Source organism: Galeopterus variegatus, unplaced genomic scaffold, assembly GCF_000696425.1.
Source record: "Galeopterus variegatus unplaced genomic scaffold, G_variegatus-3.0.2 Scaffold2521, whole genome shotgun sequence".
NCBI classification, from domain to species: Eukaryota; Metazoa; Chordata; class Mammalia; order Dermoptera; family Cynocephalidae; genus Galeopterus; species Galeopterus variegatus.
In genome coordinates this window covers 172,615-192,505 of record NW_007728632.1, presented here as the reverse complement: position 1 = coordinate 192,505, position 19,891 = coordinate 172,615, and the positions used below count along the sequence as shown (strand labels likewise).

Sequence of the window (19,891 nt, the reverse complement as noted above, 5' to 3'; positions counted from 1 at the left end):
CACTGGAGAATTCTTTCCATTTTTCTGTAGGTTTTTCATAATGTAGGAGGGGAGGAAAAGATAGTTTGATTGTACCCAGCTAGGGACATTGTCTATTGTCACTCGTTTCCAGGAGCTTCTTCATATTTCTCCCAAGATGCCCACTTAATAATAACATGTGATCTTTCTACAATCCGTTCAGACGTTGGTATTTGTCAGTTTCTTCTAACGTCTAGTCGGTAGTGATTTCTTTTTCATTCCGGATATCTATTTTCGTTCTCATTTCTGCATGTTTTCACCGAGAACGTCTGCCATGCCGCCTAAACAGCAGGCGCGCGGGCGGGGACTTCCGGGTAGGAGGCGGCGGCCTCGGGCCCCAGCGCGCATGCGGCTCCGTCTCCGACTCCGGATGGTGGGCATACCACGTGATCCTGCCGCCATCTTTCTTCCTGGCGGCGGCTTCCGGCGCTGGCGTCTCCGCCCTACTGCGCCGGCGCGTGGCGAGGGCGCGTTGCCGGGAGGCCTAGCACTTTCTTCCCAGGTGAGGGGTCCCGGTTGTCCCGAGGGCCGGGGCTGCGGGGTGTGGAGGTTGTGGCTGGGGGGAGCGGAATGGCGCGTTCGGCCGCCCCGGAGCCCCTGGCTTCAGTTTCCCCGAGGGGGTCGCGGGTCCCACCTCGCCGGCGCGTGGGGCGGGGGTCCTGCGGCCCTGGGGGGCTCGCTGCTCGCGGTCCCGTCGGCGGAGGGGGCCCGAGTTCGCGGGGTCCGCAGGGCCTGGCCGGGCCCTGGGGAGGCGTCGCTGCCCTCCCCGGCGTGGGTCGGGGTCTGGCGGACGGGGACCGGGGCCTGGGTTGGGCACACGTGGAGGGCCGGCGGGTGTAGCCGGAGCGCGGCCCGGCCCGGGACCCCCGCCTCCGTCTGTCCCCGCAGACTCGATCGCAGCATGGCCTCTCTCCTGCTGAGCAGGCTGCTGAGCTCCGCGGCCCGCCCGCTGCTGCGCCTGGGTCTCCCCGCGGCCCTCCCCGCGCCCCTGCGGCCGCCCCCCGGCCTGGCGCCGCCGCCCGCGCTGGGCTTCAAGACCAAGGCCGTGCTGAGGCGGCGCTGCGCCCACTGCCGCCTGGTGAAGCGGCGCGGCCGCTGGTTCGTGTACTGCAGCGCCAGCCCCAAGCACAAGCAGAGGCAGATGTAGCCCGGCCTGGACGGGAAGGCCCCGCGGAAGTGGCTTTGCCTGTGCAAGGAGAGATGAAGTCTGAACCGTGCGTGCTCCGAGACCCTCGGCCTTGAGGTGCTGCCGGCTCGGCCCCCGGCTGTCTCACCCCTGTGTGTGTACCTTCCTGCAAGTTGTGCCTGTGCCAGAGCCGGAGGTCACCAGGCAGTGTGAAGGGACGGCTGGTGGTGTCCGCCGACGTCAGAATGCAGGCACTTTAGAAAGGACCGAGTTAAGTCTGGATGGCACCGTGCGACAGCTTCTCGACGCGGGTGCAGTCCTGTTGTCCCAACATTCCCTACCTTCCAGGGTGAGAGTGAAAGATGGGGATAGCCATTGTAAACTCAAGGAAAATTTAATTTGCTTACATACAAATGTATTTTGGAGATCAATTAAATATGTTTGTCACCCTATGAGACTCCATAGTAATGCTTTTTATACGAGCAAGTTGATGTTTTCAGAAAGAAGTAGTGTGTACACACACACACATACAAAGGAATAAAATAATACACTGGTGGTTTTGCAGAAGAATCTACAGTATCCATAGGAAGCATTGGACATCTCCGCATTTGGGGAATGCTGCCATTTGTCAGTGCTAGGAAGCTGGGTGGTGGTTGTGCTCTCAGGGAAATCAATCTGCATAAATCCAAAGAACTTTGGTTTGGTCTGGCACAGTTAACTCACCAATGTTCTGAACTGGTCTGCTAGTGTAGTCCCATGACACCATTGCAGACAGCTGTGGACAAGTTTCCCCTTGAGAACAACACTTCATCCAAAGAGGATGTTACCAGAAAACCGTTTTCCTGTAAGTGTCATGAATATAGGGACCTTCTCAGAGGATAATGACAGTTCATAGTTAAGTGTGAAGGTTTTGAGACTCAGGTTCAGTTTCCCAAGGCAGTGCAGCAGCTGTTGTGATGTGTGCTGTGCTTCAGACCTGATCCTGCTGGGTTTCCTTGGGGAGAGGAGCCTGCAGTCTGGGCCTTGTGCACTGATTGATGGTAGTCATGGGCAGAGAATCCAGAATGAGATGATCTGGAGTCTTGGTGTTGCCCCAAGGAGTCCTGTCGGTAACTGGGCCTCTGGGACAGCAGAGGAGCGGGGTCAAGAAGAGACCTGACAGGTGGCAGGAGGCCATGGCTGCACCTTGACCACTGGTGCCCTTTCTACTGTGAAACGCACCTGTGTGTCGATTTTAATTGTTCACTTCTCGTACTTCGAAAGGCAGTGTTGCATAGTGGTTTCCAGCATGGATTTGAACCCCCAACCGTGCCACTTGCCAGTATAACCTTGCTGTGTGCCTCAGTTTCCTCATCTGTTAAATGGAACTAGGAAGCCACTTCAGAATTCTTCTGTCAGAGTCAGAAGTACGTGACACATAGCAGATGCACTAAATGTTGCCTATTACTGCTTTCAGTGTTGCGTGTGTTTTTATAATTAGCAAATATAGAATACATTTCATCATTTTATTTCCAAAATTTTCCAGTTGAGAACATTTTCCAATAAAAATAAGCCTGAATAGCTTGATTCATTCACCGTCCCTGAACTCTGGCTGCGGGTAGGGATCTTGTGGGGCACAGGCTGGGCAGGAGCTCTTTGTGTCCATTTGAGGACACTTGGTGCCTCTTGGGAGCAATGGTGAGTATGTGGGTCACCTGTGGCTCTGCATCACAGTCTACCCCAAAGCTTAGTGGCCCAATCAGCCACTTTACATTGCTTGCGATTTTTGTGCTGAGCTTGGGGAAGGCTGCTGAGCACTCTGAGGTCTACATGGCGTTAACTGCAGGACCCACCCCCAAGCTGCCCCATGACACTAGGCCCAGGTTTCTCCACCACGGCACCACTGACATTTGGAGCTGGGCCATTTTCTGTGCACCGTAGGGTGTTAAGCAGCATCCCTGGGCTCCACCCACCAGGTGCCAGCAGCACCCCCGACACGTGGGGCCGAACAAAAACGTCTCCAGACACCACCAAATGCCCCTTGCAGAGCAGATTGCCCCCAGCTGGGAACCACCATAGGTGGCAAGTTACAACTTCTCTGGGCTTGTGTTTTCTCGACCATGACATGGGATTAATGTTGCCTCGCCTAACCTCGTGACAAGGACTGGGGTGCAGGGGATCCAACTAGGAGTGAAACCAGAGCTCAGGTTAGGACGGGGGAAGAGCTGCGATGGACGCAGGATGAGGGGCTCCATCCTGTGTGGAGTGTGAACCAGTTTACCCATGGTTCCCATCACTCACGGTCGAGGGTCGCCTGTGGGGTCTTAATCCCAGGCTCTTCCAAGCTACCCTGAAGGTGGATCCAGAGAAAGCTGCCCTGCAGACGTGGGAGCTCCAGGTGGAGCTACCCCCTGCAGCCAGGGTGGCCCAGAGGTGGGCCAGGGTCACCAGCACTATCTGCCACGCCCTCCCTGTCTCATGGAGGTTTTGTGCTGATAAACTGAGTAACAGAATATGCTTTGGAAAGTTAGAGGTGCTGTTCAAATACACATTATTGTCTATTCCCCAAGAGACTTAGAGGACAATCAACTGGGGACAATGCCGCAGGCAGAAGAAAAATGAGTGACCACATGGACAGATGATAAGAACACGTCACAATTGCCAGCCTGTCTGCCCGTGCACTCCCCAGAGGAGACCGGCAGCCATCAGCAGGGACAGATCATCTTCTGTGTAATGTCACACATGTACCCACAGAGACATGTCTTTTCATAAGAAAGAGTTGGTACATTTACATATCAATATTTATGACTTGATAGATTGCTTATGCATCGGGTCTGACTTGATCTGTGTCATGAACCTCAGTGTCACTATGGTGACAGAAGCATGGAAGGCGTAACCAGCGCTGCTCAGCGGGTCCAGCCCTCCTTCCTTGCTGGACCTGGGGGGGGATCCTGCTTCCCTGCCCAGGCATGGCCCACCCATGGGCTTCAGCCTGCCACGTGTGAACAGCGGGTGTGCTGCTTTTCGGCAGAAGCACTGAGGGTGAGTCTTTTCTCTCCTCCCACAGCAGTGCTGGGAGCACTTCAGAGGTGGAGGGGCCAATGGGGTCATGTGGGCTGCAATGCCCGGCTGCCACTTGGAAGATGGTTGCCCCGAGCGGCCACCCAGATGCACTGTGGATTCTGTGTGGGCAAGAACTCCTGTCGTGTCAAGACACAGAGGGCTCGGGCTGTCTGCTGCACGGTGTGGCTGGTCCATGCTGCAGAAGCAAGAGGAGCGGTGGAGAAAGTGGGGCAACTCCTGGGGCTGGGTGACTGGTCACTCCTCAGAATAGGGTCCTGGGGAAGAAGCCTCTGTGGAAGCCTCATGTTTGAAAGGGACAGAGTTACGACTCACCTGTCCCCTCGGGGTTCTTCTGAGAACCCAGAGAACTGCATGCTATGGCCTGAATGTGAGTGTTCCCCCAAATTCATGTTAAAGCTGTAACACCCGATGTGAGGGTACCCGGAGGTGGAGCCTTTGGGGGTGATTCAGTCATGAAGCTGGAGCCCCATGAATGGGATCCGTGCCCTAATAGAAGAGGCCCCAGGATGCTGCTCGCCCCTCCCACCACGCCAGGGCTCAGGGAGCAGCCTCACCAGACACCAAATCTGCTGGTGTCTCTTCTTGGATATCCCAACCTCCACAGCTGTGAGAGATGTTTCTGCTGTTTACAAGCCACCAATCTGTGGTGTTTTATTACAGCAGCTTAGTGGATCAGGACATTGGGGGACAGAACCCATTTCTTAGTCCTGGGTATGTCCTCAGCACCTACTGCAGGGTCTGGCATGCAGTGGGCACTCTCCCCAAGTGTGGAGTCAGCTGGTCCTGCTGACCTGCAAACAGGCGCTTACCCAAAGCCAGTCCATCCTGTGAGGCCAAGCCCACACTTTGTTCCAAAGCATTGGCTGCCTGTCCCCTCCAGGGAGCCCTGATCTCCCCCAACACTGGAGTGTGGGAGGAGCAATCTAACACTGGTAGTCCAGGGCTCTAGTTTCATACATGCATGCACATGCACACACACATGCACACGTGCACACGCACACACACCTTCCTTCTCTTCGATTATTTTCTCTGTACAGGTAAGTGTGGTTTTGACTAAGCCTTGAGCCTCCAACCCTGAGCTGGGCACTTGGCGGTGCTCTGTGCCCCTGTGAGTGACTCCATGGAACTGTGCCAAGGGACAGGCAGTAACGGGTGTAGTGAAGCGATGGGGTCCAGTCCACAGGATCTGTGACTACAGTTGACCGCCTGGAGCTCTACCTGGCACTGAGGAGTCTCAGTCATTCCTCTCTCCTGGCTTGTTAGTCTCTATCTGATCTCAGGTCACAGCAAATAGGCTGGTCACATCCGCCCACAGCCCTGTACTGTCCAGCATGCAGAAGGACCAGCACTTAGAGCCCCAGATTCCAGCATAACACCGCTGCATGGAGGTCAGGAGGCAGCCAGCTGTGGTCCACAGGCCAAGCCCTGCTCACCACCTACATTTGTCAAGTAACACTTCACTGGAAAACAGCACACTCGCTCATGCATGCGCTGTCCATGGCTCCTACAGTAGCCACAGCAGTAGTTGGATAGCTGCAACAAACACCATATGTCCTGAAAATCCAGAATATTTACTCTTGGACTTTTACAGAAGATGTGTTCCCATCCCTTGTTTAGATCATTAAAACTTCTTATCCTATCCTGGGTTTACTTTCACAATGACCCTAACCTGTCAGAAATATTTCATGTTTTCTCTATTATCCATTTAGTAAGAGGGGTTTTTGTATTTGTATATACTAACAATGAACAACTAGAAATGGATAGTAAAAGTACTATTTATGGTAGCAACCAAAACATGAAATATTTGGATATAAATCTAAAAATATGTGCACATTTTGTATACTTAAAATTAACAAACACTGTTGAAAGAATTGGATCTAAATAAATGAAGAGATATACTGTGTTCATTGCTGGGATGACTCAGTATTGTTAAGATGTAAATTCCCTCCAAATTGTCTAGATTCAGTGCACTCCTAATAAAAACCACAGAAGGAATTTTTTTGCAAAATGCCATGGTTATTCCAAAAATTATATGGAAAGGCAAAGAAAGTAGAATAACCAAAATAATTTTGAAAACAAAAAAAAGTTGGAGGACTCACAGTACCTGATTTCAAGGCTTTCTATAAAGCCACAGCCACCAAGACAATGCAGTAGGGCTTAGGCAGCACACATTGGTCAGCAGAACTGAGCAGTGTTCATAGGTAGACCCACGCGTGTTTTCAAAACAGGCTTAAAGGCAATTCAGTGAAGAAAGGCTCTTCCACAGACGATGCCAGAAAATTAGGTTTCCACATACACCCCTTCCACCACGTACAAAGATGAACTAAAACTGAGTCATAGGCATAAGTGTAAAGCTTAGTACTGTAAGAACTTCTCAAACAAAACGTAGAAGGAAATACTTGTGACTTGGGTTGTGGCAAATTGCTTAGATACAACACCAAAAGCGTGGCCCATAGAAGAAAACACTGATAAATCAGATTTCATCAAAATTAGTATCTTCTGCTCTTCAGTAGACACTGTGTGAAAGAGAAAGCCAGAAACTAAAAGACAATACTTGCAAACCACGTTTCTGATACAGGAATAGACTTAAAGCATATATGTGTATTAGTCCGTTTCTGTTGCTTATAACAAAATACCTGGAACTGGGTAATTTTTAAGAAAATGAAATTTATTGCTTACAGTTTGGGAGGCTCAGAAGTCCAAAGTGCAGAGAACACATTTGGTAAGGGTCTTGGTGATGGCAACAGTGACCCCGGGGGTCTCACATGGCAGAAAATGGCAGAGCAGAGAGAGACAGTTTCTTTCATGCTCTTTTAAAGCCCTCAGAACCACGCCCACAACCACCATTATTAATCCACTCACTACTGTGTTGTAGAATCTAATCATCTCTTCAAGGCCCCACCTCTCAATTACCATAATAAGGTTTTCCACCCTCAATGGTTACCGTGGGGATTAAGCCTCAACGAGGTTGGGGAGGTGAGGGGGCATCCAATCCACCACAATAAAGATATCTCAAAACTCAATAATAGGAAAACAACACAATTAAAAGTGGAAAAAAGTTTTGAAAAGATATTCCACAAAAGAAAATATACCAATGGAAAATAAGCACATAAAAAAGATGCTCAGTACTAAACTTTAGTGAGAAGCAAATTAAACCCATTAGAATGGTTTGAAAATGGACAAAATCAAGTTGGGGTAAGAATGGACAGCAATTGTAGCTCTCAATGCAAAATAGTACTGCCGTGTGGGAGACAGTTTGGCTATCTCTCATAGAGTTAAGTACACTGTTAGTCTGCAATCCCACTCCTGGGTATTTTTCCAAGAACAATGAAAACTTATGTTCACACTAAAACCTTTATGTGAATGTTTATAGTAATTTTATATATAATTGAAACAAACAAACTGGAATGGGTAAACATGTTAGCTGGTGAATGGATAAACAAACCATGGTACATTCTTACAATAGTGTTCAGCAATAAAAAAAGGAAAAAAGCACCGATACAAATGAAAACATGGATGTACCTCAAATCCATTACCCTGACAGACAGGAGCCTGTTCTAAATAAGCTACATACTTTATTATTGCATTTTCATGACATCATGGAAAAGCCAGAAGGAAAAGGACAGAAAATAGTCTGTATTGACCACAATAGCATGAAGCAGCAAAGCTCTTCCACTATCCGTGAAGCAGTAAATACTATTCAAATGTTGAATGTGATGTTGCAGATGTATCCTGTAAACAGTGAACCAGCCACTGAGAAAATAAAACAAAAAGGATATATCTAATAAGCCAATAATGGAGAAAAACATGAAATATTAATATAATGAATTAATTTAAAGTAACCAAAAGAGAAAAAAGGGAACAATGTATTGACATGATTAAATAAAAAATAAAGGACAAGATTGTAAATTTTGAATTTAACCTCATCAATAATTTTATGTAAATGGTCTAATCACTGCAAACAAATAGCAGAGATTATCAGATTGCATAAAAAAGCGAGACCCAAATATATGCTGTCTACAAGAAACCCATTTTATCTACAAGTCACGGGTAGGTTAAAGGGTAGAAGAAAATACCATGGAAACAAAAATCAAAAGCTGGAGTGGCTATGTCAATGTCAGTCAAAGTAGAAGTTAGATCACCAAAAATGAGCAGGTATAATGATAGATGGGTTAATTAATGAAGAGTAGATAACAATCCTAAGTATTTATGCATCTAATAATAGGGGTTTAAAACATGGCAAAAATGCATAGACCTGCAAGGAGACAGAAATCCACAATTACAGGTGGAGATAGCAATACTTCTCTCTCAGTAAGTGATAGGATGAGGAGACCCCAAAACAGAGTAAGGATGAAGGATGTAGATGTGAATGACACTATCGACCAACTCAATCTAATTGATACTTATTGAAGACTCCCCCAATGTCATCAGAATATTCTGTTAAGGTCCATGTGGAACACGCAACAACATTGACCATGGTCTGGGCTGTAAGACAAGTCTTCATGGATGTAAAAGGACTGAAGTCATGAAGAACATGTTCTCTGACTACATGGTATTAGACTAGGATTTAATAACATAAAGAAATCTAGAAAATCACACAAATCATTGGAAATTAAACAGCACAATTCTACATAATGCAAGGATCAAAGAACTCACAAAGAAAAAAGACTGAACTGCGTGGACATGAGCACGCAACATGTCAGAATGTGCGGGAGGCAGCTAAAGCAGCACTTGAAGGAAATTTATGGCATCAAATGCTTACATCTGACTCAGAACAGTGTCTAAACTTCTACATATAGAAAAAGAATGCATGAAATGCAAAATAAGCAGCAGAAGGAAATAATGAAAAACAAATTTAAAAAAACAGAATAATAATAGGAAAAAAGAAAGAAACCAAAAGCTGGCTCTTTGAAAGGAATGAAAGATTGGTTAATCCTTAGCTCGTCTGTCTAATCAAGAAAAAAGAGAGAAGACACAAATCACCGATATCAGAAATCTGAATTTTGGTGGTGGCTCACAACTGTACACACCTGCTGAAACTCACCAAATCAGTAAATTTTATTTCATATAAAGTATACCTCAATAAAACTGATTGAAAAAAATACAGTGATCTCCATCCTTATCCCAAAGCCCCAAATCCAAATTCCTGTGCTGGAGTCTGGAGTCAGGATCTACATTTTAAAAGCTCACCAGAAAGGACATTCCTGGTTCACATCGCTGGTGAGAACCGGTGGTCCTGATGGATGACGAAATGCTCTTGGAAACAGGATTGTTCTACAGCGCAGTGCCGGTGTTTGGTGACCGCAGCAGTGGGGAGTCACAATTTAGAAATATCACCCTTGAACAGAGCATGGCTTCCCTCTGCAGCATGGAGTGCTCCATGCCACACCCCTGACCTGGCATGTCTGTGATGGGCAGTTCCCACACATCGTCACTGTCCACTTCAAGTGTCCACTACAGGACAGTCCTTTGTGCCACCTCAGGGTTTTCTCCAGAGCTAGAGGCCAGAAGTGTGGGGCTAGCCCTCAGACAGTGCTCAGCCTGTGGGGATGGGAAGTGGTAGGCAGATGCCCAGCTTCCCTGTTACTCAGCAGAAAACTCTGGAGGTGCACCCCACATGATGTTTACAAGGTCTCTGGTGTAGCTGAGCCCTGGTTAACCTGATCTTTAAAATGGGAACTTCCCCAAAGATGATAGACAAATGGCAAAAAAATAAGCACATGGAAAGATGCCCAACAGCATTAATCATCAGGGAAATGCAAATTAAAACCACAGTGAGATACTACAGCATATCCGCTAGAAAGTCCAGAATTCAAACATCTGATAATAGCAAGGGCTTTTCTGGCCATGTGGGTTTTCTGACCTCCATGTCTCATTCCTGCCTCCCTCACTTCTGCTTGCTGGAATCACATTTCAAATAAGCCTCACTCTTTCCTGTTCACTATGTCAGGTTCAGCTTTCAGGGGAATCCAAAACAAGACCCTCCTCCTGCTAATCTCTAATGCAAAGCAGCGCAAATCCCAACAGGGATGCTTATGGGACTTGACAAGTTCTAAATTCATTTGGAAGATAAAATGTGAACAGGTCGCCAAGAAACTTCTTTTATAAAGAAAATTGGGGGGAGGCTTCCTTACCAGATATGAAAACATCCTGCTGAGGTATGATAGTTAAAACAGCATGGCACATGCATAGAATAGACTAGTGAAACTGAATAGACTCAAAGAAATCTACTTACGTGATACTGTTGAATGCGTAAATGTAGCATTCCAAATTAAAGGAGAAAGCATAAAGCATACAGTAAATCATGCTGGAACCATTGCCTGCCCATCTGGGAAAAACGTAGAATCACTACCATAGATCAAGTGCTGAAGTAAATTTCAGATATGTTTTAAAAATAAGCAAAAATTATTAGGAGAATTATTAGAAATTATTTGTATAGCCTTGGGGCGGGAAGACCTACTCTTAAACAAGATACAGACTCCAGAAGGCAGAAACCTATGAATTTGGGGGTGAGGGGGACATAAACATTCAGACCTTAGCACACTGCTGCCAGGCAATGGCCCACACGGATGCCCCAGGACAGGAGACACCTCCACAGGCGAGACCTGTAGCAGCCTCGGAGGGATTTGATTTTCCTTCCATACTGCAGGTCAGGTGGTTTAGACAACAGACATCATTACTCACAGTTCTGGAGGCAAATGTCCAGAACTGACCATGCCAGCGCGCTGACCACAGACTGAGCAGAGAGAGACAGGGAGGAAGAGCAGCCTCTCCTGCTGCAGCCAGCCCCTCCTGCCCCTGAGAGGCCTCCTGCTCACCTTGGTCTTCAGGCTCCCCCAGATGATGCAGGTACCCAGCCTGAGCTTCCAAGTCCAGGAGTTGGTCAGACACCTCTGAGGTCTGTCCCTCTGTGCTGGCCCAGGTAGGGCCAGGCAGGAAATGCTGCAGTATCCTTCCTCCACCAACAGTTTTCTCCAGGAATGCAAGTCCTCTCCACGCAGGCCACCACAGCAGTCCCCAAGTCTGGGTCCACAACCTGTCCTTAGAATGTGTGGGCATGTCCTTCAGCGCCTTCTGCTCTGCCCTCAGCAGACCTCCAGGAAAGGGGGGATGTTGCCGTCGACTCCCGTGACACATGTTCTACAAAACAAGGTGCAGGCCCGAGGGGACACATGCCCGCACGTGACATAACATAGCAGAACATAAAATGCCACCCCAGACCCTTAGGAAGGCCACAGAAGCTAATAGAAAAATGGGCAAAAGGCACGAACAGGCAGTATCCATTGTGAACGTGCCAGAATGTGTTCGCTCTCACTCATGATCGAGGAGATGAAAGTGAGATAGAAACGCAACATGTTTGCCATCGGATTTGCAAAAGTTGAAAACAGTGCTGTCCAGTGTGGAAAACTGTTGGGGAAAGGATATACAGACACACTGTGGGTGGTGGCAGCTCTGCAGAGACCAAATGAACATATGTGAAATAGTATTCTCCTCGACCCTGGCCACTTCTGGGCATTATCCTAGTGAAATACTTGCTCACAAAGAGTGTCCGCACAGCTGTTCTTAGAAGCAACATTTGTCATTTCAAAGAACTGGCAGTTAATGTCCAGCAATGGGTAGATGGTTACATCAGCTGTCACACAGGCTTCCCGGGGTCCTACACAGCCCTGGACGAACAGCATGGCTCTCTATGAGCTGTCTCAGAACACGAGCCCGGACGCACTTCCGAATATTAAATATTTGCAGAGAGCCATGCAGTGTGTGCGAAGTGTGTTTTGTTTATGTAAAAATTAAATTTAAACACATGTTTCTTCTAGCAAAAGTATTTGTGTAACTGTAAGAGGTTCTGGAGAAGCACATGCCAAAATAGCAATCGTTTTTCTTCTGGAGAGGAGAAAGGGACAGGGTGGGAATGAAATGACAGGTTCACTTCTTGAGGTTTTCTTTTTGAGGCATTGTGTTCATATAAAAATAGAAAAATTCGTGGAAAATATGCTTATTGAAAAGAATTGAGCAACATGGCAACTGAATGGGAAAGCGAAGCCCCAGCGCTCCCTCGGCCGCAGCCACCAGCGCCACGACCTGCCATCGTTCAGCTTTGCTGTGAGCGGCACCCACAGTGACGACTCCCAGGGCCTGGGCATGTTTCCAGGTCTTGCAGAAGAGGACCTGCAGGCCCCCAGAAGTGCTGGGCAGCGAGTCCAGCAGGAGGGGCGGCCCAGGCCCCGCTTGGTCTCCAGCCGCCTTCTCCTGCTCCCACCCCCTGTGGTTAACCTGAATTAAGCAAGCCAGAATTCCAGATGCTGCTGATTCTGATGCAAACCTCACAGCTGACCCCTCCCTCCCCCTCTTTTCCTTCTCTTTTTTCCTTCGGGGGGCTGCAGGGCCACCAGATCACCAACCTCATAACTTAGTAAGTATCTGAACTCAGCATAAGCCATTCTCAAGCATGTCTTGAATGCACCGGAGAAGGCACACATCCCCTGGCCTCTGCTCTGTTCATCTTGCTGTGTTTGAGCTTCAGTGTGGTCAACTGCAACAGACAATGGTCTCTTACTTGTCTCATCCAGGGGTCAGCTAGCCCGGGCCACTGCCTGTTTCTGTCGATAAAGTTTTATTGGTGCACAGCCATGCTCATTTACTTACGGATCGTCCATGAACCTTTTCATGCTGCAGCAGCAGAGTCAAGTCGTTATATCAGAGAACCTAAAATGTTTTCTCTCTAGCCCTTTGCTGAAAACATTTGCTGACTCTGTTCTAGAACATTCACTACAGCAAGTGTGGGAACTGACAGTCGGAGCCCACACTTGCATAAGTGGGTATATGTGAAGGTGAATGGGGGTAGCCAGCAGTGTGTGGCAGCGATTTCAGGTGCCCTGGGATTTTCATGTCTGCCCTAAAGAACTTTGAACACCCATTATTCATTTTTAAAAGTCAAGAGTGTTAATCGACAAAAAGAAGATTTAGAGAAAGCACCGTGGCTTCTCCTTCCTCCCCACATACGTGTGTTCCTCCAAACCCGGCCATATACAGGACACGTGTATATTTTTACATCAAATCACACCTTACACACAGTTTTGAAACATTCCTCCAGTTCTCTGGATATGATTCCCAAGCAAGATGGCTTAAAACAACAGAAATTCGTCATTTTCCAGTCCTGGAGACCAGAAGTCCAAAACCAAGGTGCTTCAGGGCCACGCTCCTCTGAAGGCTCGAGGGCAGGGTCCTCCCACCTCTCCTGGCGTCTGCGGCTCCCAGTGCTCCCCAGCCTGACCTTCACAGCTCCAATCTCGCCTCTGTCTCTACAAGACCCTCCCCTCTCCTTTCTTTGTGTGTGTGTCCTCTCCTCTTCTTAGAAGGACACCAGTCATTCAATTTAGGGCCTGCCCTAATGCAGGATAATTATATTTCGGGATCTTTAACTTAATTGCATCCGTGAAGACCTTATTTCTAACTAAGGTCACATTTCGAGGTTTCAGGTAGACCTGAATTATGGGGGAATGCTATTCAACCCACTACAAATGGTATAGAATGTTTTTAAAGTAATTTTAATTTAAATTATGTTACTAATGTCTTCACATGGTTCAAAAATGTGAAAGACACCCATGAATATAGTGAAAATCTCTCTTGAACCCCAGACCCAGTTTCCCTCCCTGGAAGCAAGCAGGATTATGAGCTCCTGCAATCTGCTGTCAGCTACTTCCTGTGAGTCTCTAAGCAAGTACCTGCACTCCCCACTCCTCTCCCTGTTTTGCACACCTGTTCTCCACCTGATGCTGCATCTGGACTGCAGCTCCTGCAGCACCCCTGAGCCATCCTCATTCTGTCCCCAGGGAGCTCTGCCCCTTGATTTCTTCAAGTCGGTATGGGATATAGTAAGCATTATTGTTGATTTAGGGTATTTTTCTACATCTACATGAATTTTTTCTCTTTCCTTTTTTGATTTGTAAAGCTTTTTTTCCTATTGTGTAATTATTGGTTGTGATTCCCAGTTTTTTTCTCCAAGTTCACACTTGTCATTTTCTGTTTAAAATGCATGGAAAAAAAGAGAAATGTATAGAACAAAGAAAGCTGTTTTGCATTGCATGAGAAATTGACTTAGGTTGTGTCAGCATTCAGACACGAGCTGTCAGGAGGCTAATCCGTGAGCCTCACGGATTCTCCGAAGCAGCTCTGCAGCGTGGGACTCAGAGACTTCCTCGCCTGGCTGGACACCATTAAAGATTCTTTGTCTTTTCCTCAAAAAGTGACACCCGTTTTCTTACATAGCGAAGCCGTCATAGATGAATAAGATGAATCCCTGCAGAGATCCTAGCAGGTCATCTTCTGTCCCTTAGGAAGTCCGAGTATTGCTTTCTCCTAAGACTTCTGGCTGAAGGTGTAACCATTCTTTCAGTTAATAGAAGGCAACACCCACCCCCACCCTAAAACTGTCATAGTTTTTCTTGTGTAACTTTTATCAGTTTAACTAACTAACATGTTTCGGATAGAATAAAGGAGTCTCCTATAGTAAGTAAATCAAACTCTGTGATTATTTATTTATTCACTGCACCACATATTGACTTTTTATTTTGAATTATGTACTGTGCTAGATGCATGGCATGTGTATGGATTCATGCACTAGTGTCTTGCCTGATCACCTGCAGGTGTAGTCAGCTATAAATTGTGTCCGCTGCAAAAAATAGAAGATGGAAGTAGCAGTGTATTAAACAAAATATGCGGTGTGTGGGCACTCGTGTTTGGGAATGACAGTGCCCTGGACTGCTGTGGCAGCTCTCCATGTGCGGGTTCCTGGTTTCTTTCTGTCCTTCTTGCCCAGTGGCCATTCTTGGTGCTTGGTTTTCATCTTCATGGTGACCTCAAGGCACAATAGGGTGGCTGGAGCTCCAGCTATTGCATCCAACATCCTAGACAGTCAGGGAAGGGCTGGTGGAGACACAGAACACCTGCAGCCCATCGTCCTCTCCTCCCTTCCAGCAGCTCTCCTGGACTCACCACCAGTTTTACTCATGTGCCAGGGGCTGCCCCCAGCTGTGGAGAAAGGAGAAGTACTGTGTTTTGGCCGTGTGCAGGGCTAGGTAGGTGGCTCTGCTGCCCCGGTGGACAGAAAGAACGGAAAGTGATGCCCAAGCAGCAGCGGCTCACACTGGCATCCAGAAGCTCAACATCTGTCACATGATTCCAGGACTCACTTGTGAAGAACCATGTGTGGTGAGATGCTTATTTGTTTCACTGGAAGGGTTTTAAATGGTTTTTCAGCTCTTGATACTTGCAGAATTTGATTTGGATTTTTACTTTTACTATTTTAAAATGTAGCTTTTGCTATTTACTTTCGTATTAAACGTAGTTACGGACCTAGTTCAGGGGTATTGCGCAGGCTGCCCTGAAGGTGGCTTTGTTTCCCCATGTGTCATCGCTGTCTCCACCCCACTGAGGAGTCAGGCCTGGTCGTCACGCCAATGCCGATGACACAGCCACATTTTGGAGGTGTTGCTATGAACGGGAAAGAAGTGTGGCCGCATGCCACTTTATCTCCTGAGGCTCAGCTGCAGGGAACATCTGTCCGCTTAAGAAGATTCTTTTGGGCCGGCCCGGTGGCACACTCGGTAGAGTGCGGCGCTTGGGAGCGCAGCGGCGCTCCCACAACACCGAGGGTTGCAATCCCATTGCCGGTCACGAACAAAGACAAAAAGGAAAAAAAAAAGAAGATTCTTTCGCTGAAGTTCCAGATCTTCACAAACTCCGCATGTGTGAGGATCAGAGTCTCCAGAAGCCTGAGTCTGTTGTTTGGGTCTCTTCTCCCTCATCCTTTCTCTGTCTCTCTGTCTCTCTGTGTCTCTCTGTCTGCTAGAGAATGCAGAATCACAGAGTACCACAGACTGGGTAATTCATGTAGAAAAGCTCTGGAGGCTGGGCAGTCCAAGGTGGAGGGGTGGCACCTGCCGAGAGCCTTCCTGCCACATCATACCCTGGCAGAGGCAGAAGGGCAGAGAGCCCACGTGACAGAGACTGCGAGAGGGGACCGAGGGCCGAGCTCACTTTCATCACAAGCCCACTCCATTCACGCAGGCAGAGCCCTCACATACGCGCGTGCAAACACACACACAGACATGCATGTGTGCATGCACACGTGCACACAGAGAGGCCCAGGAGCACTGTCCTCCTGGAGCGCTCCCTCCTCTGGGCACGCTGGAACCATGAGTCCTGCGCTCACCCAGCTTCTCCTTCCACTGGGGCCTCCAGAGCAAGACCCTGCCCAGACTTGTCCTCGGACTGAGGGTCGAGAGTGAGACGCTCTAAGAATCGTTACGAGGCTCACACAGGCTTCAAGGCGAGAATTCTCCTCTTTCTGCTTGGAACACAACAACAACAAAACGAATCTGGAGAAGGTGTTCAGAGCCCTGAAAACGGGCAATACAGTCGATCTGGGGAGGTTAAAAGTGAGAAGCGTAGCCTTCCAGGGAAAACGCCTGATGGATTTGGGTTTCTTCCCATTTTTAAGGGTTTTCCTGGCGTAGGTCAGTTGTGTGCATGTACAGAGAAGGTTTAGCCAGACTTCCCAATCTTCACTCTCTTTTTTAATAAACCAGCACAAAGTAGAATTTATTTACATAATGCAATGATCCATGAAGGTTACCATAACACCGAGGGACCATATTAACCGCTTGAATGGAATTCATTAGAAATTAACTACCACTTAAATTAATTTTCCCACAGTCACAAGGCTGTAATGGCGGGAAAAGGGGCCGTCCATCAGCGGGTGCTGACAGGGAACCTGTCACCACTGTTATTTATAGGTGAGCACGTTAACTTGTGGAGCAGAGCCTTCAGATTCATGAAGACCACTTCAAAAGGCCCAAATATTCCCCTATTGTAAGTAATCCAGCCTCACCAAACCTCACCCTTTCCAGCACTCAGAGGAGGGGACATGTGGTGACTCTGGTCACAGTGGCTAACAGACCAGAGGCTGAGTCTTTGTTTTAAAAACAGCACTGTAAATACATGTACTTACAAGCAGTGACGGTGAGGGTCGTTACGGCCTTTACAAAGAACGGGGACCCCTTTAGGAGCCCAGTTCATATTAAATACTTGTAATTGTCCCTTAGGAATTTCCAGGGACTAGACCCACTCCAAGAGAAGAGATTGTAGGGATTCTGCTGGGTACAAAAGGACAGAGCATGTGTTTGGACACATGTATGTGTGTGCATTGTAGTGTGGTGTGTGTTCACAGGTGTATGCTGTGTGTGTTGTGAATGTGTGCACAGATGTGGGTGTGCATGTGTGTAAGCATGTATGTGTGCACGTGTATGTGGTATCTGTGTGTCCATGCATGTGTGCATGTGTGGTATGTGTTTCTGTGGGTGTGTGATGTATGCACATATGCACCTGCATACACATGTGGAGCATGTTCCTGTGTTCATGTGTTCCTGTGTGCACACATATGCTGTGTGTTTGTGCATGTGTGGTATATGTTTGTGTGTGTTCATGTGTGGGTGTGTGATATGTGTATGCATGCACCTGCATGCACGTGGTGTGTGTTCATGTGTGCGTTTCTGCATGTGTGTATGTTGTCCTGTGTGCACACATGGTGTGTTAGTGCATGTGTGTATGTGTTCTTGTGTGTGCACACATGTGCACAAGCAGATCCCTCATGCTTAGGGAAATGAAAGCACTGAAAGAAGTGTCACCATTCCTGGGGTCTCTGCTTCAACATTTGAGACCATATTTTATTCTAAAAATGTAGCAGTGGTAAGTGACAGATTGACAGAGAGGGTGCAGTAGAGCACTTTCTGTTACTTAGAACACCTAAAACTGGGTAATTCACAGAGGAATGAAATTTATTTCTTATGGTTTTGGAGGCTGGGAAGTCCAAGGTCGAGGGGTACATCTTGTGGGGCCTTGTTCCTAGTGGGGACTCTCTGCAGAGTCCTGGGGTGGTGCAGGAATCACATGGCCAGGAGGAGTGCACCAGCACACTAATGTGCTCTCCTGGTAAAGCCCCCAGTGTCCCACCCATGATGACTCATTAATCCATGAATGGATTGTTTGGAGGGGACACACATTCAGACCACAGCATGGGGGAAGATGTTATCCCTAAAGGAACCAGTGGTGGCTGTGCGTGTCCCGGATGTCCTGGCTGCTACTGGGGGAAGGGAGTAAAAGGCCCCCAGCTAGTGAAGAAGGAAGGGAAGCTGGAGAAGGCAGAGGCCTAGAATGTTCCTGTGGGAAGTTCCCTGGGCCATGCTTCCAGCTCCATCCCAGGCGTTGCTGAGAATTTCAGAGGGGTTGCAAAGGGCCTGTACTCAGGAGGCCCCTGGCAGAAGGCAGCAAGGAGCAAGATCCCTGGTTAGGGTGCCTCTCAGCCTCTGGCACCCCTTGGGACAGAACAGGATGGCCACACACAGTGGGGGCCCCCAGGAAGGGTCCAAGAAGGCCTGTGTGTGAAGGGATTAGATGGGGATGGGGCAGGGTGGCTGGAGGGGAGTAAGGACCAGGGCCAGAGGGGTGGGCACACAGGTACAGGCCCTGCACTTTTGCCTCTTGTTGGACCCATGTAGGAAAGAACCCCGGAGCTCTCTGTCAGGAGCCCTTCCCCCAGTAATGACCATGTGGGCTGGGTTTGTGTGGAGACATCAGGCTTAGAAATTCTGATGCCTCACTGCCAGCAAATGGAGACACAATCCCAGGGAAAAGAGCAGGAACCTCGAAGATTGAATCTCAGTTACAGCTGCCTCTTGGCAAAACAACAGTTCCACACCTGGGTCCCCCCAGCATCTTCCAAAAAGTGGGTGTGCCTTGCAGCAAGAACCAACCAATGCAGAGGCACCAAACAGCCACTTTGGAGAAGGGACATCCATGGACAAGGCCAGCCACGCCACTGCAGGGGTCCAGCATGTGGTCCTCTGGGTTCTCATCTGCAGAGTGCCTTCTGGAACCTTGGCTCTGTGCAACGTGTGCATCTGTGCTCACTGGTCAAGGGAGCCTTTATAACTCCCACCGGATCTGCAGACAGTCTGTAACCTAGAGAGGCCAGGGCGTCTGCTCTGATGATGCCGTGTGCTTCCCAGGGTCCTTCCGACTGCACAAAACACTCTTTGATGGGGTCTTTCTGGGAAACGGATTTGGATAAAATATCTCTCTCCTTTTCAAGGAGCTTCCTTTAATATTTGAACACCTCTGGGAGATTCTCAAAGGACAGCTTCCGGTTAGAGAAGCTCTGAAAGGTGCTTTCAGCCAGTGGCCGTTGCCGACACGGGGACCCTCGTGCCAGGCACAGCCGCCGCCATTGTCAGTCCGTCGCCTCCCTGGCGGCTCCGGGTGCCCAGGCCCTTCATCCTGCTGGCAGCGGCTGACTTCTGCGTGGTTATGATTAACCTGTACATTGTGTTCCTCTTAATGCAGAGCTGTTTTCTTATCCTCCAATTCTACAAACTGGAAAACAGCACATAGCCCGAGGCCACGTGGAGTAATGCTGGTGTCAAGCGTTGAAAAACACATTTGTTTTGTGTCCTCTAAGGACAAATGATAGACATGTAAAAACGGTTCCCCTGCTTTTCTCGCGGGGAATACTTAGTTTAGAATTAACTTCTGTCAGAGAAAACACAATTTCCTGCGCCCACTCGATATGATTTCCCCCGTTTCTATTTTACAGGGGAAAATACCACACTGTGTTTGACACGTATG

At 48.3% G+C, this 19,891-nt stretch overlaps 1 protein-coding gene across 1 annotated transcript; it reads left to right on the top strand.

The window, feature by feature from the left end:
* The first annotated feature begins 292 nt into the window (after window positions 1-292).
* MRPL36 (mitochondrial ribosomal protein L36) lies at window positions 293-1,596 on the top strand. The gene has a single exon (XM_008582104.1). It carries the CDS (start codon window positions 293-295, stop codon window positions 1,163-1,165), a length of 873 nt encoding a protein of 290 aa, XP_008580326.1. The 3' UTR covers window positions 1,166-1,596.
* The last annotated feature ends 18,295 nt before the right edge of the window (window positions 1,597-19,891 follow it).